This window comes from Castor canadensis, chromosome 13 (assembly GCF_047511655.1).
Source record: "Castor canadensis chromosome 13, mCasCan1.hap1v2, whole genome shotgun sequence".
NCBI lineage: Eukaryota > Metazoa > Chordata > Mammalia > Rodentia > Castoridae > Castor > Castor canadensis.
In genome coordinates, this window is record NC_133398.1 from 14896989 (window position 1) to 14911865 (window position 14877).

General features: G+C 40.7%; 1 protein-coding gene across 10 annotated transcripts in view; it reads left to right on the forward strand.

The window, feature by feature from the left end:
• Cdk5rap2 (CDK5 regulatory subunit associated protein 2) overlaps positions 1-14877 on the forward strand; it is a 215737-nt gene that overhangs the window by 27685 nt on the left and 173175 nt on the right. For all 10 annotated transcript variants that reach the window (XM_074051141.1, XM_074051145.1, XM_074051151.1 and 7 more), the window contains exons 4-6: positions 3843-3953; positions 7360-7436; positions 13032-13155. In XM_074051141.1, coding sequence (XP_073907242.1) covers positions 3843-3953; positions 7360-7436; positions 13032-13155 — 312 coding nt within the window. The remainder of the gene's footprint in view (positions 1-3842; positions 3954-7359; positions 7437-13031; positions 13156-14877) is intronic.

Genomic DNA, 14877 nt, shown 5'->3' on the forward strand with positions numbered 1-14877 from the left:
AAAGTTTCTGCATTAGTTCCTTTGCATTGAGGACATCAAATGCTTTCTTGGTTTTGGGTTTCTTGCCTATCCTCTTATCTCCCTTGTGTGCTCTTGCCTCATCATGTGATCAAAGTCCAATCTCCTTGTTGTGTTTGCCCTTGATCTAAAGTCCGCATATGAGGGAGAACATACGATATTTGGTCTTTGGGGCCTGGCTAACCTCGCTCAGGGTGATGTTCTCCATTTCCATCCATTTACCTGCAAATGATAAGATTTCATTCTTCTTCATTGCTGAGTAGTATTCCATTGTATATAAATACCACATTTTCTTAATCCATTCATCAATAGTGGGACATCTTGGCTATTTCCATAACTTGGCTATTGTGAATAGTGCTGCAATAAACATGGGTGTGCAGGTGCCTTTGGAGTAACCTGTGTCACATTCCTTTGGGTATATCCCCAAGAGTGGTATTGCTGGATCATATGGTAGATCTATGTTTAGATTTTTAAGAAGCCTAGGAGGCATTTCTTCAATGTAAATTAGATCTAGATGGCTGATAGCTCAGCAAGCTACCTTACTCACAGATTTATTACATGCAGTTTTGACCAGATATGGCTCAAAAATTAAAAAAATCAAAAGACATTTCAAAACCAAAACTTTTAAGTTTCTACATGTGCATTCCTCAGCTCAGTTGATGTGGAGTTCTCAGTCAGTCCTATACTGTGTCTCCAGCTATAATTTCTTAGCTCTGAAGCCTGTAGTTTCTGTTGAAACTTGCTTTGGGGGGAGGGGAGTTTGAACTCAGGGCTTTGTGCTTCCAAAGCAGGTACTCTACCACTTCAGCCACACCTCCAGTCCTATAGTTTCTGATATTTATAGCCATCTTAGGTTTTTTTTTTTGGCAATGCTGGAGGTTGAACTCGGTGCCTTGTGTATGCTCAGTAGGTGCTCTACCACTTGAGCCATACCTCCTGCCCTTTAGCTTTCTTTTTTTAGGGTTTCCATGCTACATCTTTTTATTTTTTCTTTTAACATACCTGTGACAGATTACAGTTGATGAGTTTGACACAGGAGGCCCAGTTCCTCCCCTGGGGATGCGATCATGGGCGGGGGGCGGGGGTGGTTCACAATGTTGCTGTAAGGACTGAGGTACTGTGTACAAATTGTCTAAGTCAGTGCTTGTTCATGCAGGTTCTCAGTGAGTATCAGTTCTCTTAATATATTCTCCCCAAGTGTTTTATTTTGAAATTTCAAAATAAAAATTTCAAAGTTGTGACAAAATTATAAAATAGTCCAGCAATCTAGTTCTTCAGTTGCTTCACCAATTAATATTTTCCTACGTTTGCTTTATTTTCTCTTTTCCTCCCTCCCCACCCGTTAGTTAGTCGTGGACATCATGACATAGTAGCAGCCTTAAGTACTTTGTCATGTGTTTCTCTCTAGGACCCTCTCCTACAAAATCCCAGTGCTGTATCCTAATATCAAGTTGTTATTCAGGTTTCCCCAGTTATCATCAGATTTTTATCAGTGGGTTTTTAAAGGTTGAGATTCCATTGCACTGAGTAGTCATGCTTCTTTAACTTGCACTCATTTAGAGAATAGGCCCCAGCCATTTGTGCCTTTGGTTGTCATTAGGAGTTTTGAAGTGTTCAGGTCTGTTTTGCAGACTGTCCTTCAACGTAAGTTGGTGTCAGTGATGCCTCTTGATTAGATTCAGATTAATGGTTGCAGACAGGAGCACTTTATTTATTTAACTTTTATTAGCATCTTGTATTGGAAATACACTGTGATACTTACAAAAGTTCTTACAATATATCACAGTTAGATTCACCCCCTCCATCATTCTCCTTTGTTACCTCCCTCCCCCATTCCTGGAATAGTTTCAGCAGGTCTCGTGTTTCCATTTCCACGCATGCGTACTTAGTATTTCCTCCCGTTGCCCTTCTGCACCCTTTCCTCCTGTCCTCTCCCTCCCACTGGTGTCAGCCTCCAGGCAGAAACTGTTTAACCTTCCTGTTTTCCATTTTTTAAAAACATTTTTGTTTGTTTAAGCTAGCTATCTGTACAAGGACTTTCATTGTTACATTTCTATGTGTATATGTATTATATCCTAAATTGGTTCATTCTCTCTATTTTTCTCCTTTTTACCTTAGTTCCCTTCTTATGGTGATTTCAACAGGCTTAAAATTTCTATATTCATTCTTGTATAGAAAGTACATCAACCGTATTCACCTTCTTAACTTCCTTCTTTTACTTTCCTTTTCCTGTTAGTGACCTCCCCTTAGTGTGACCTGTTTTTTTTAATAATATTGCTTATATTTGTATTGGGCCTATATTCCACATATTAGAGAAAACTTGTGGTCTTTGTTTTTCTTAACCTTTGGCTAACTTCACTTAACATGATGTCCTTCAGGTCCATCCACTTACCTACAAACAGCAAAATTTCATTCTTTATGGCTGAATAAAATTTCATTGTATATAAATACCACATTTTCTTATTTCATTTATTGGTAATGGGGCATCTTGGCTGTTTCCATAGCTTTTTCAGCATTATTGTGAATAGTGCTGCAGTAAACATGGGTGTGCAGGTGCCTTTAGCATAACCTGACATATTCCTTTGGGTGTATCCCTAGTGATGGCATTGTTGGATGATATGGCAGTTCTATTTTGAGTTTTTTGAGGAACCTCCATACTGTTTTCCATAGTGGTTATACTAATTTACATTCCCACCAGCAGTGTATGAGGGTTCCTTTTCCCTCACACCTTGCTAACATTTGTTGTTGTATGTGTTCCACTCTAACAGGATGAAGTGAATCTTAAAGTGGTTTTGATTTGCATTTCCTTTATGGCCAGCATTTCTCATGTGCTTTTTAGCCATTTGGACTTCTTCCTTTGAAAAGGTTCTATTCAGTTCATTTGTCCCTTTCTTCATTGGGTCATTGATTTTTTTGGAAGTTTAGTTTTTTGAGGTCTCTGTGTATTCTTATTATTAATCCCTTGTCAGATGTATAGCTGGCAAGGATTTTTCTCTTTTTCTGTGAGCTGTTTCTTCAATTTAGTGACCATTTCTTTTGTTGTGCAGTAGCTTTTTAGTTTCATTTAGTCCCATTTTTCAATCAGACAGAAGCACTTTAGATGTTTGTTCTCAGTGATGTTGGTTTATTCCATCAATGGTGATGATAAATATATTTTCTTGATTAATCTGGTGTTTGCAAGATTTCTAAATCATAAAGGTGCCTTTTCTTTTGTAATTAATAAGTCATCTGTGCGAGAATATCTTGAATATCCTGTTCTCCAGTGATCTTTAACTAATTCCTTTAGCATTGATGATTCTTACTTGGATCAATTATTATCATAAAAGTTATACAATAGTGATTTTCTGTTTCTATTATTCTTAGGTATTTATTAGTTGGATTTCTTCTGTAAAGAAGAGATCTCCTTTCCTTTGTTTTTCTTTCCCTTCCCTTCCTTCCCCATGCCTTCTCTTACCTTCTCTCCCCTTCCCTCCCCTCCCCTCCCCTCCTTTCCTCTAGCTTCACCTTCCCGAGCCTAGCCTCACTTTCCTCTTCCCTTGCCTTGCCTTCCCATTTCATCATTGTGGAGTCATAATTATTTCTTTATTTAGTTAGTCATTACTGTCATTATTCATTTTGATGCTCAAATTTTCCTAAATTTGGTGAGTGGGAACCACCTAATTTTTCTGGGTTGGTATATTTGCAGCAGAGGAAAGCTGTCTCTAGTATTTATCATTTGAATCAATTTTGTAGCCTTGGAAGCTATGGGAATTAATGCCAGTACCATCTATTAGATTCTCTCCCTTTCTTGAGCTTTAGATAACTGTTCTGTGCTTATTTTCCAGCAAATCACTGAACTGAAGAAGGAAAACTTTAACCTAAAACTCCGCATCTATTTCCTTGAGGAAAGAATGCAGCAGGAATTTGATGGCCCTACTGAACATGTCTACAAAACTGTGAGTGGCCCACTTCTTTCTGCTGTTCCTGTGTCTTTTCTCGTAGTTATTCTAAGCAGGTATTTGTCCTTAGAGTTAGCAGGAATAGACAGAGCTGTTTTCATTTAATTTGGTTTGAGTATGAGGAGCAGAAAGACACTAGCTAGGACGACCCTCATGTTAAGCAAAGAAGTGAATCTCTAAGGAAGTCTTTTACTCTTCTTAACATCAGAATTCCGGTTCACTTTTAACTGGATTGCCTTTTTATAATTATTATTTAGAAATAGGTGGTGGAATGGTAGAGTGACTTTGAAATTGATTCCTTTTGTTACCAGCTATGGGGTAACTTTAGATAAGTCACTTCAGCTCTCTGGGCTTGCTCCATAGTTGAGTGATAGTCCCTGTGTCATAGGGTTATTTGTGTGGATTAAAATGGGGTGACAGATGAAAAGCTCCAGCACATAGTTGCTGTGCGACAGTTACCATCATTGTCTTACCAAGGCTTCCTTTGGCCACCCAAAGTTAGTATTGTCAGTTTTTCTGTGATTCAACTCTTCTGTATTCCTGTGTGAATACAGAACTGTCAGGAAAAAAAAGTCTATTTCTATTTGAAGTCTTGACCTGGAGGTCTCTGTCTGAAAACAAACCTTGGTTCTGAAAGTTGAAAAAAAGAACTTGGCTTTCTTGAAAAGACACAAGTACAAACAATATTTCGGTGCCCATTTCTTAGCTTTTTCTGGTAGCTTAGCCCTTGGCCTGGGAATTATTCTGTCGTTATTTTTCCTCTGAAGTTTGTGCCAAGTGGAAACTTTGAATGAGAAGAAAAAATTCTCCTTGAGTTTCAGTAGAACTTAAATGGACTTTTCTTGACGAGGGATTGCATTGTCCTTCTGAGCCTTTTCAAGAACTGAAAAGTTTCTGTGTTCCTGAAGGAACCGTTTTCTTCCTTCAGCGTGGGGTGGAAAGACAATGAGGATGCCCCTGTTTCTGGAAGGGAGTGGTGATACACTCAGAACTTCAAGGGAAAACCAGTAGTCTAAAGCACTTTGTGTGGAAGCATGGTGGCCATGTACCCCAGGACTTCTGGAGTGACAGGCAGTCAAACTGTGCCTGTTGCCAACTATGTGAGGCACACTGTCTTGGGCATTTGTACATTCATCATCTTGTACTTCTTAGGTCAACCTTGTGTAGTGGAAATTATCCTCATCCTATAGTTGAGGAAGCTGAGGCTTGGGGAAGATCAGTAACTTGCTGGATGTCATATAGCTATAGTCTGAGGCAGATTTTGAGGCCAGATCTGTCCTCATTGTTTGTACTATGCTGCTTCAGCTATCATTTTACATTTAATTAAGTTTTGGGCAGGTGCATATAGTTTGGAATTTAAAAAATAAAACATGTATACATGGAAAAGATGTTCTTCCACTCTCATCTCCTGGGCCTCTAGATCTAACCAATGTTATTGCTTCCTTAAACAGAGGAATTTTAGGTAAATATAAGCAAGTGTGTGTGTGTGTGTGTGTGTGTGTGTGTGTGTGTGGTGTAAAACCCTGCTTTTTTGCATAAGTGCAAACATGCTGTGTTTTGTACCTTGTATTTTTCACTTAAAGGTATCTTGGATATCTTTCCTTAATAGTAGTTTAAGAGTAGCTGCTTCACTTTGTTTTATAGCTTCATAATAGTCCATTTTATGTTGAAGAGGCATCTTGACTTTTGGTTTGGAAATTACTATTGCCATATCCATAAGTTTTTAATTTGAGATATTGGGCGTGTGGAAAGCAGTCTAATGGACATGTCAGCTATCCATTGTTTAAAATTTATTGGGTTGGGTTCCAGTTGGTTCATCTGAAAGCAGTGATCTTTGAATATATTATATAAGCTCAGACATAGAAGCTTGCTGGCCTCCTGAGAGCTGGAGAAGGAATCTTTTGGAAGAGTGCTTCTGCAGCTTTCACAGACTGTCACTGAGGACATGTGTGCTGCCACTCAGTGTCCTGTCGTTTAGGCAAAGTTTAGTTTCTTCTAGAAAAAGTTCCGCTCATAGATGACTTCAGTTCTGCTGTTTGACAGTGAAGAAAACAATGAAGGCCTTCGTATTTGTTACTTTATTTAGCCCTCAAATCCCTCTCATCATGTGGAGGTTTTTGTTTTTTGACAGTTGAGGGATCCAAAAGGCAAAGCATTGCTTTTTCACCCCTGAGCTTGTGTTCCAAGGTCAGACACAGGGTCACACTTCCAGATTTGTGTTCCTTGTTACCAAGAAGGCAGGGCCTGTGTCTTGTTGACTCTAATGTACTCACTGTTAGGCTTGACACTTGAAAAGTGTCTGTAAAGGAGTAAATAAATAAGTGTCCACTGACTTACTATGGTCTCCTAGTAAAGAGTAGAGGCAGACTTTGAAACCTTATCTTTCTGTTCCCATATCGAATGACCTTCCCATTTTGGCTGAACTTTTGACATGGGGTGCTTCCCCCAGGGCTGCTTGGCAGGAAGGAGGGAGGCTTGTCCTTTGAGATTTTAAGTTTTACTGAGTTATTTTTATTTAAAATAACACACATGTGTTATGAAGTAGAATGTAAAATTGGCATGAATTATTAAAATGAAACAGGAGAGAATTCAGAGAAATCTTGGATTTATAGTAATCCTTTCCAACCTGTGCACTCAGACACCGTGTCTGCTGCATGAACTTGTATCGTATTTGTCTGCATACATTTGTGGATGGGTTTGAGAAGCCCACCACTGCTTGACTCTCTCACATTGCATTCCATCTGCCAAAGATTGTCTTTGGATTCTCATGTGCGTTGTAAGCCCAAAGCTGCATGTGACTCTCTTTGTTCCAGTCACTTAAGAGAAAGACAGTCTGTTGATGAACACTGTGGTCTCCCTTAGAGACAGCTTGCCCCATGTGGTTGTGGCTTTTTGTGAGGGAGAGCCTGAAATCTTATATTGAGATGAGGCAGGCCACAATGTGGTCTTCCTCTTATCCATTCACAGGTTTTCCTTCTTTTTTTTTTTTTAAAGCGATAACACGTTCCCACTGCTACAACCACTACATGCATGATTGGAAACAACCGAAAGTAATTACTTTGGAATGGTAAAAGCAAACTGTAAATTTGCTTGGTGATGGGCAAACAATTTTTAAATCAGCCTCACTTGTATGACATTTATGCCTCGATATTTGAATGCGCTCGCTGTTAGGAACTTGGAACCTTTACATAATTGTTCCAAGTCTTGAGGAATCCCAGGCTTTCTTTTGAGACCACCAGTGTTTAATAATTCCCTTTTCCCCGTGCCTTGAGGCTAATGAGGGTTTTGAAGCTAACATCTGCTGTTATAAGCATTGGATAGTCACTACATGCTAGAAGTAGTTTGGTGTTTGGAGAGCCTGTATCTTACACTGTTTCTTTTCTTTCCTTATCTTGTCTGGAAGAACATTGAGCTCAAGGTGGAAGTAGAAAGCTTGAAGCGGGAGCTCCATGAGAGAGAGCAGCTGCTCATCAAAGCCTCGTGAGTACTTGTTGTCCCGTCAAAAGCTTGGACTTGTTGGGGCTTCACATGGTGGGTGCTCGGCTGCTCAGTAAAACACAACCAACTGCTTTTCTAAACTAGTTGTTCTGTGTATGGCCTCTGAGGACCCAAGGAAGTCTTGTTTTTATTTAGTTATTTTCAACAAGTTTTCTCAAGTGTGACATAGTAAAGAAAAATGAACAGGACTTAGAGGTATAGCGAAGATTTTTACAGACCAAATACACTCATAGAGCCACCATCCTGATCAGGATGCAGAACATTAGTGGTGTGGTCTCCAGAGGCCCCCTTCATGCTCTCAGAACTTAACCTTCTCCCACTGTTCTGTTACCACGATTGCTTAATTCTACCTCCTTCTGAACATCGCATAAATGCAACTATACAATATGTCCTTTTTTTGTGTTTAACTTCTTTCTTCTGCAGTATCTTCAGAGAGTCGCCAGCGTCATGAATTATGTGTTCATTCATTATCAACGCTGTAAAAAGCCTAGGGATGTGGAAGGGTCCTGGTGGGTGAAACAGGGAGACAGAGGGTGGGGCTTCAGCCAGAGTAACTGTATTTTAAAACTGTTACATGTACTAGGGTCTCTTGTAATATTTTGTTTAAAAAAAGGGATTCTAATACTTTCAAAAAGTTGAATATTAATATTTCCATTAATTAGTTATTTAGATATTTATTGAACAAAAAGCGCAGCTCAGAGAATACCACCAGAAGAGCCACTGGCTCTTCATTCATTCATCACTACTTGTTACGTAATTTCTTGTGCCACAGCTGAGGATTTGCAGACACTGCATTATTCCCGGAGCTCACCTGAGACTGCTGAGAGGAGTGTCGTACCTGTAAACCAGTGTACGCTGTTTTGCTCTAGGGAATAAGACTTCCAGGGCTGCCTCACCAATGGCTGGCTGGGAGCTTATGTGGAAATGTGTCATTTGCCATTGCAGTAGAGCTCTGCTGGGTGTGGTGGGCCAGGAGCATGAATCTTTGGCTTGGGGTACAGCTGCACCTCTCTGGGCCAGGCCACCATCATTCTTCTCTTCATCATGGGGTCCAGCATCTGGAAGTTGACCTTTGTTGACTTTGAGCAGATCACAGGCTCCCAGGCCCAGGGTTTTCCTCTGAGTCATGCTGAACCTGGACACATGGCGTTTTCTGAATGAATGAATGAATTAATAAATATGACCAGACTAATACATTGTTATTCATTCACATACAACATTCTCTGGGCAGGGAGGCTAATCCACTTTACCAGGTCTAGAGATCAGTAATAGAATTTGGTCTGTTTCATACCCATTGACCTGCCTGCAGCAGGTCTTGGCTGGAACTTGTTTTTGGCTAAGGATGTACATGTGGGAACCCCATCTCCTAAGGGCTTGTGTGTATATTCCTTAACATAGACACACAGGATAGGGTGTTTTGTGCATAAGTATGTATGTTTGTATTTCCCAGGTTTCCAGTATGGTGTTCAAGGCCCTGACTGGTTTTATTAACTTGTTTCAAAAGTATTTCTTAAGCAGCTGTTGTGTGCTGTGCTGGGCAAGATATAGTGGTGATCCAAACAGATATATGAGACTTACATTCTAGTGAGGAGGATAGTCATAAAATATTTTCAGTAATATGTAACAATGTGTGACTATAAATTGGGATATTTATAAAGAACAAAAGGGAGCCATGAGAGCTGATAGCTGCAGGAGTAGATATATAGATATATAGCTGGGAAGGTGCCCCATGGAGGTGACATTTGAGATAAGATCTTAGGTGTCAGTGGGAATTAAGCAAGTGAATGGATGGAGAAGGGAATGTATGTAAAGGTCTTTACGAAAATACAAGAGTAGAGCACTAAAGATTTTGGTCTCGTCCTAAGGTCAAATAAGCAAGTGACATAAGAGTTTTGTTTTTGCAAAGGTCACTCTGGGTGCTGGGTGGGAAATGGATGGTAAAAGGAGCTTGAGAGGAGGCGGGGAGACTAGTTAGGAAGTCAGCACGGAGGATGAGGTGAGAGTTAAGTGTTGGAGTGGGTGGGTGGATGTGAATGACATTTAGGAAGCAAAGTCAATAGGCCTCAGTGATGGATGAGAAGGGAGGATAGAGGATGACTTCTGTCTGAGGTTAAGACCATGAGCTCTGTTTAGGAATGTTTACAGTGAGTGATTTGTACACGTCAGCTTTCTCTCTTCTACCTCTTTGTTGCAAACACAGTCCAGGGGTTCCAAACATGTTCTTGTTCCTGCCGCTTTTACTTTGTTCCCGCCGACCTCTTGTCCTTCTCAGCTGTTCTCAGTCCAGTGCCTTTCCCACGGCTTTGCCCTTGGTAAAGGCTGTAATGGTGGATCACACGCAGCTTCCTCCAGCCCACATGGGCCTCTTTACCAGCTTCTCTGACATAAGACGAAAGTCCCACACTTTTCATTGTATACCCGAGGAATACGCTGCTTTTGTAGAGGAGGGAATTCAGGCCTGGTAAAGGGAAGGGCTGAGAAGCCTAGCCAGAAAGGTCAGAACTAAGGCTGGAACTTGAGTTCCCAATATCTAGTCCACCCTAGGTTTCATTGAGTTCTATTTTGTTTTGTTTCCTAATTTTCATGTGTAGGCATAGTATATGCACAATATCTCTATATGGCGTTCAGTGTCTATCCTATAACTGCTAAATGTGCCTTTCTCTTTGTCCCTAACTACTACCCTGCACTCATCAGTTTCTCTCTGGTGGACACTTGTTGATGGAAAGTATCTTTATTATTGTAATGCCTTCAATTCCCTTTTTCATTGTTTTGAATTTTGATGGGTGGGACATGGGACCTGCTACAGGAAAGGCCCTTGTGAACTGTAATCAGAATGGAAAGCACCAAGAGGAAATGTTGAGGGTTAAAAAGAGTAGTAGTGGAGATAGTGTTTCTGGAACATTCTTTCTAGCATTGTTAAAAAGCTGGATTAGGTCTTGCTATCTATCGGTGTCCTAGCCAAGATTCTACAAGAAAAGAAAGGGAAAAAGGAGGGAACTAATACTGGTTGAGATGCTACTTTGTCTCAAACTCTGTGCCTAGCACTTAACATGCTTTATTGCAGTACAACAGTTGTGTAAGGCATCCAGTGTTTCCATTTGAGTGAACAGAAAACTGAGGCCCAAAGGAGAGGGGAACTTGCTTGAGTTGGTAACACAGCTGGATTTGGTCCGGCACCATTTAGATGACCTTCTTGTGAAGTTAACATGTTTTCTGGTTTTCCATTGTTATATTTATCAGTTATAATAAGGGGACATTAAAAACAAAAGCAATCATATTGTTGGGAGTAGATTTTTATCTCTGTAGCTTTAAAACACAAACAAAAAATAATAATTCCATTAGCAGAGGAAAATTGCACCATACTGCTGAGTATAAATTTTATTGCTACAGTAACTATAAAATACAAAAATGATAAATGAAAAGTTGGAACATTTATTATTGGGTATATGTTTTATTGGTATAACTAAAACACAAACAAACTGAATAATACCAGTAGTTGTTAAAAATTGTAGTCAGCCTCTTGACAGTGTATGTGGTTCAGGCTATAAAATGCCAAGGTTAGATCTGGGATGATGGGTTGTAGGCTCTATTTGCACTCTGGTAGGCTGGGGTGGAGGTGAAGGTAGGGGTCATCGAAGAGAGCTGTTTTATGGAAGGGGATCCATAAAGCCCCAGGGCTAAGACATTTGTGAGTGGTTAGCAGAAGTTCAGAACTAGACAGATCCTGTTTTATGGCTCAGGAAGGAAGGGGTTTGAGTCTAGAGTTCTTCTGGCCATCTATATTGCCCCTTAAGAAGTGACAGAAATGATTGTGAGTTGCTGTGAATTTGAAACAGTGCTGATCCAGAAATGAGTCAAAGGAGTGGTGCTGAGGACACTTCAGGGCACTAATCAGGAAGTGGACATAGTAGCCTTGGCCTTGGTTCTGGTTGGGGAGGATCTATTTTCAGCTCAGATCCCCGTACCTTCTCAGCAGGGGCCAGTACTTGCCCCAGACTGGAGTGGCCTCTTTTGCACTGCACTCAGATCAGTGAGGAAGAGGTACCCTGTGTGTGAGCACCTTGATTCTAAGAGGTAATCATTTTTTTTACATGGGGAAACTGAGGTGTAACAGGTAAATTTACTCAGAGCCACACTGGGGATGGAATAGAGCAAGAATTCGGAAGGAGATCTATCTAGTTCCAGAGCCCATATTCTTTCCTTCTAGTTGTTCACGTTGAATTCCATTAATGTGGTATCATGACACTGGGGCCTTTGCAAGCCTTATTGGAGAAAGGAAAAGCAGAAATGAATAAGGTCTTTATTTGCAGGCGATGCCTGTTTTTGAGTCTTGGACAGAAAGCATGGCCTCTTGACTTCCCGTTGTTCTCAGTAAACCATTCACATGGCCTGAACATGTGAGTGTCTGGTCACATGGCTCTCGTTGGGGAACTTTTATGTACCCCTAAAGTAGTGCATGGGAGGCAAGCGGTGAAGAGACTTTTCTGTTGCAGTTTTTCTAAGGAACCAGCTTTAGGTGGAGCCATTTCCTCTGCAATCTGCTTTCTGGAAACCTGCAATCATTTAGAAATCTGATGAAGACTGCTCGGAGTCTAAGTCGCACAGCTTTATGCCGACACTGCTTTTCTTTAGGTGTCAGTGGTTGTGGCCTGTGTCTGGTTTTGGTGTGCAGTCCCCAGCTCTTATCATAGTGCAGAGGGGGGTACTCCAAAGAGCCACAGCCATATTAGAGTAACACGAGTGTGGGATGCTTGCACGATCTCCCTGCCTTGTGCCCTAAGTGGTATCTTGTGCTCACACAGATGGATCCTGCTGTGTTTAACTGCTTTCTTCTCCAGTTGGTGAGAGATGATGCATGCAACCCTTAATCCTGCAGATTTATTTTTGTGGTTTATTGCTCCTTTGTGTATTGGTCTCAAACCACCTCTGCTGTACCACTGGTGGAAAACTGCTTTGCTGGGAGCTCCCTGGTGGGATGAGTGGGATCCTTTGACCCAGGGATCTTTCTTCAGGAAATCACTGGATAGTAGGCATGCAGGGATGCTTTTATCATAACATTGCTTATTGTATCGAACAGTGGCACTAACACTTATTGAATGCTCATTTTGTACCAGGCCTTGTTCTCAGATCTTTATGAATATTATCAGACAAATGTGGTAAATAAGAAACAATTTAAATATTTATAAATGTAGAGAATTGCTTTAGTAAATCACAGTATATTTCATTAAGTGAATTAATTTGTAGCCTTTAAAATCGTGCTACAAATTTGTACTTATTCACGCAAAAGGATGTTTTTATTGTATTATGTAATCAAGTCGGTTCACTGATATGTACTAAATGGTTCTATTTTTGTAGGAAATGTCTGAAAGGCTATATATTAATGTTGACTTTAGTTATCCTGAGTGACAAGGTTATGAATGATTCTTACCTTTTTCTTATCTATGTTTTGGGATTACAAATACTAATTTAAAGAAAGAAGCTTAGCTCAGGTAAGTGGGAGAAATGACTAGCAAATATCCCTTGGCTCTTTGAGGCTGCCACCCTAATGTGGTCCTCCTTTTCCCCTCCTCTCTGCAGAAAAGCGGTGGAGAGTTTAGCAGAAGGGGGCGGCTCTGAAATTCAGCAGGTGAAAGAAGATGCCCGGAAGAAGGTGCAGCAGGTGGAAGACCTCCTAACAAAAAAGATCTGCCTTCTTGAAGGGGCAAGTCTGAAAACTCGGCGGGGATGTCATTACTTTTTTACAGTGGGTTAAAATCTGGGTGGGCTCAATGTTGTTCCTTTTTTCATAAACTCAGACTTCTAGCAGAAACACCAGCCACCCTAATCCTTACTGAGCATCTCCTGGATTCCAGCTCCATTTTTAGGCACTTTACATATAAAATTTGTAAGCCCCACATCCCTCAAATTGGCTACCATTGTCTTCAATCCTATGTGAGGACACTGAGGCACAGTGAAAATACGACTGGCCCAGGTGTTTCCTCAATTTAAGCTGTGTGCTGATTTTACAGCCCAGGCTTTCCACAACACCACTCTGCTTATATCTACTTTGGTTCCATTGTTTTAAAGACAAGGAAGCCAGAGCCCACAGAAGAGAATATTTACCTAATGCTAGGCAAGCGTGGATTCAGATTTCCTGGTCTTTAGCAGTCACTTGCCCATCCACCTCTGTCCACCCACCCTGCTAGTGCTTGTTCATCATCTTTTCTCTACTAGGCTATGTGCTACTTCTCCTTCTTCTTAATCTTAACTAGGTATTTCCTGTGTGTATGAAGGGAATCTGGATTTTTTTTGTCTAAAAATATCCTAACTCCTGGAAGTTAAAAGACTTCCCCCAGAGCTGGGTACCAGCGGCTCATAGCTATAATCCCGGCTATTTAGGAGGCTGAGATTGGAAGGATCGAGGTTCAAGGCCAGCCCAGGCAAATAGTTCTTGAAATCCCATCTCAACAGTAGCTGGGTCCACACACCTATCATCTCAAGCTATGTGGGAGGGAGGCTGAGATCAGGAGGATCACAGTTCCAGGCCAGCCTGGGAAAAAACAGATTGTGAGACCACATCTCAATGGAAAAAAATCTGGGTATGGCCTGTTATTCCAGGGATGGCAGGAAGTGTAAAATAGGAGGATTGTGCTCTAGGCTGGCCTGGGCAAAATGCAAAAAAAGAAAAAAAGCAATATCCTATCTTCAAAATAATCAGAGCAAAAAGGGAAGGAGGTATGACTCAAATGGTAGAGCACCTGATTAGCAAGGTCAGAGCCCTGAGCTCAAATCCCATTTTAAGCTAGTAGTCAGTAGTACAGGTTGACTGTCTCTTTTCTGAAATGTTTGGGATCAAAAGTGTATGAATTTTTTAAATTTTGAAGTATTTGCATCTACATAATAAGGTATCTTGAGGATGGGGCCCAAGTCTAGACAGGAAATTCATTTGTGTTTCACATATACTTTATATAGTCTGAAGGCAATTTTATACTGTTTAGTGTGCCTTTGTTTTGACCGTAACCTATCATATGAAGTCAGGTGTGGAATTTTCAACTTTTGACATGTTCTTGGTACTCAGAAATCTGTTTTTGATATTGGAGCATTTTGGAGTTTAGATTTTTGGATTAGGGATGCCCAGCCTATACCAATTGTATACTAATTATTAAAAAAGTTTTTTGAGACAATGTCTTGCTTTATAATCCAGGCTGGCCTTGAATTTAATATTCTTCTGCCTTAGCCTCCTGAGTTCTGGGATTACAGGTGTGTACCACCATGCCTGTAAGAGCTATCACTGTTGACTCAGTTACTGTGCTTTCCCCATTTAGTATTTCCCAGAGCTCTGCTCTGTCACTTGCTATCTTTATCACCTTGGTTGAGCCTCTGCTTCTTCATCTGTGAGGTAAGGACAGCAACACCTGCTTTTCGGTAGTGATTGCAGTAGTAG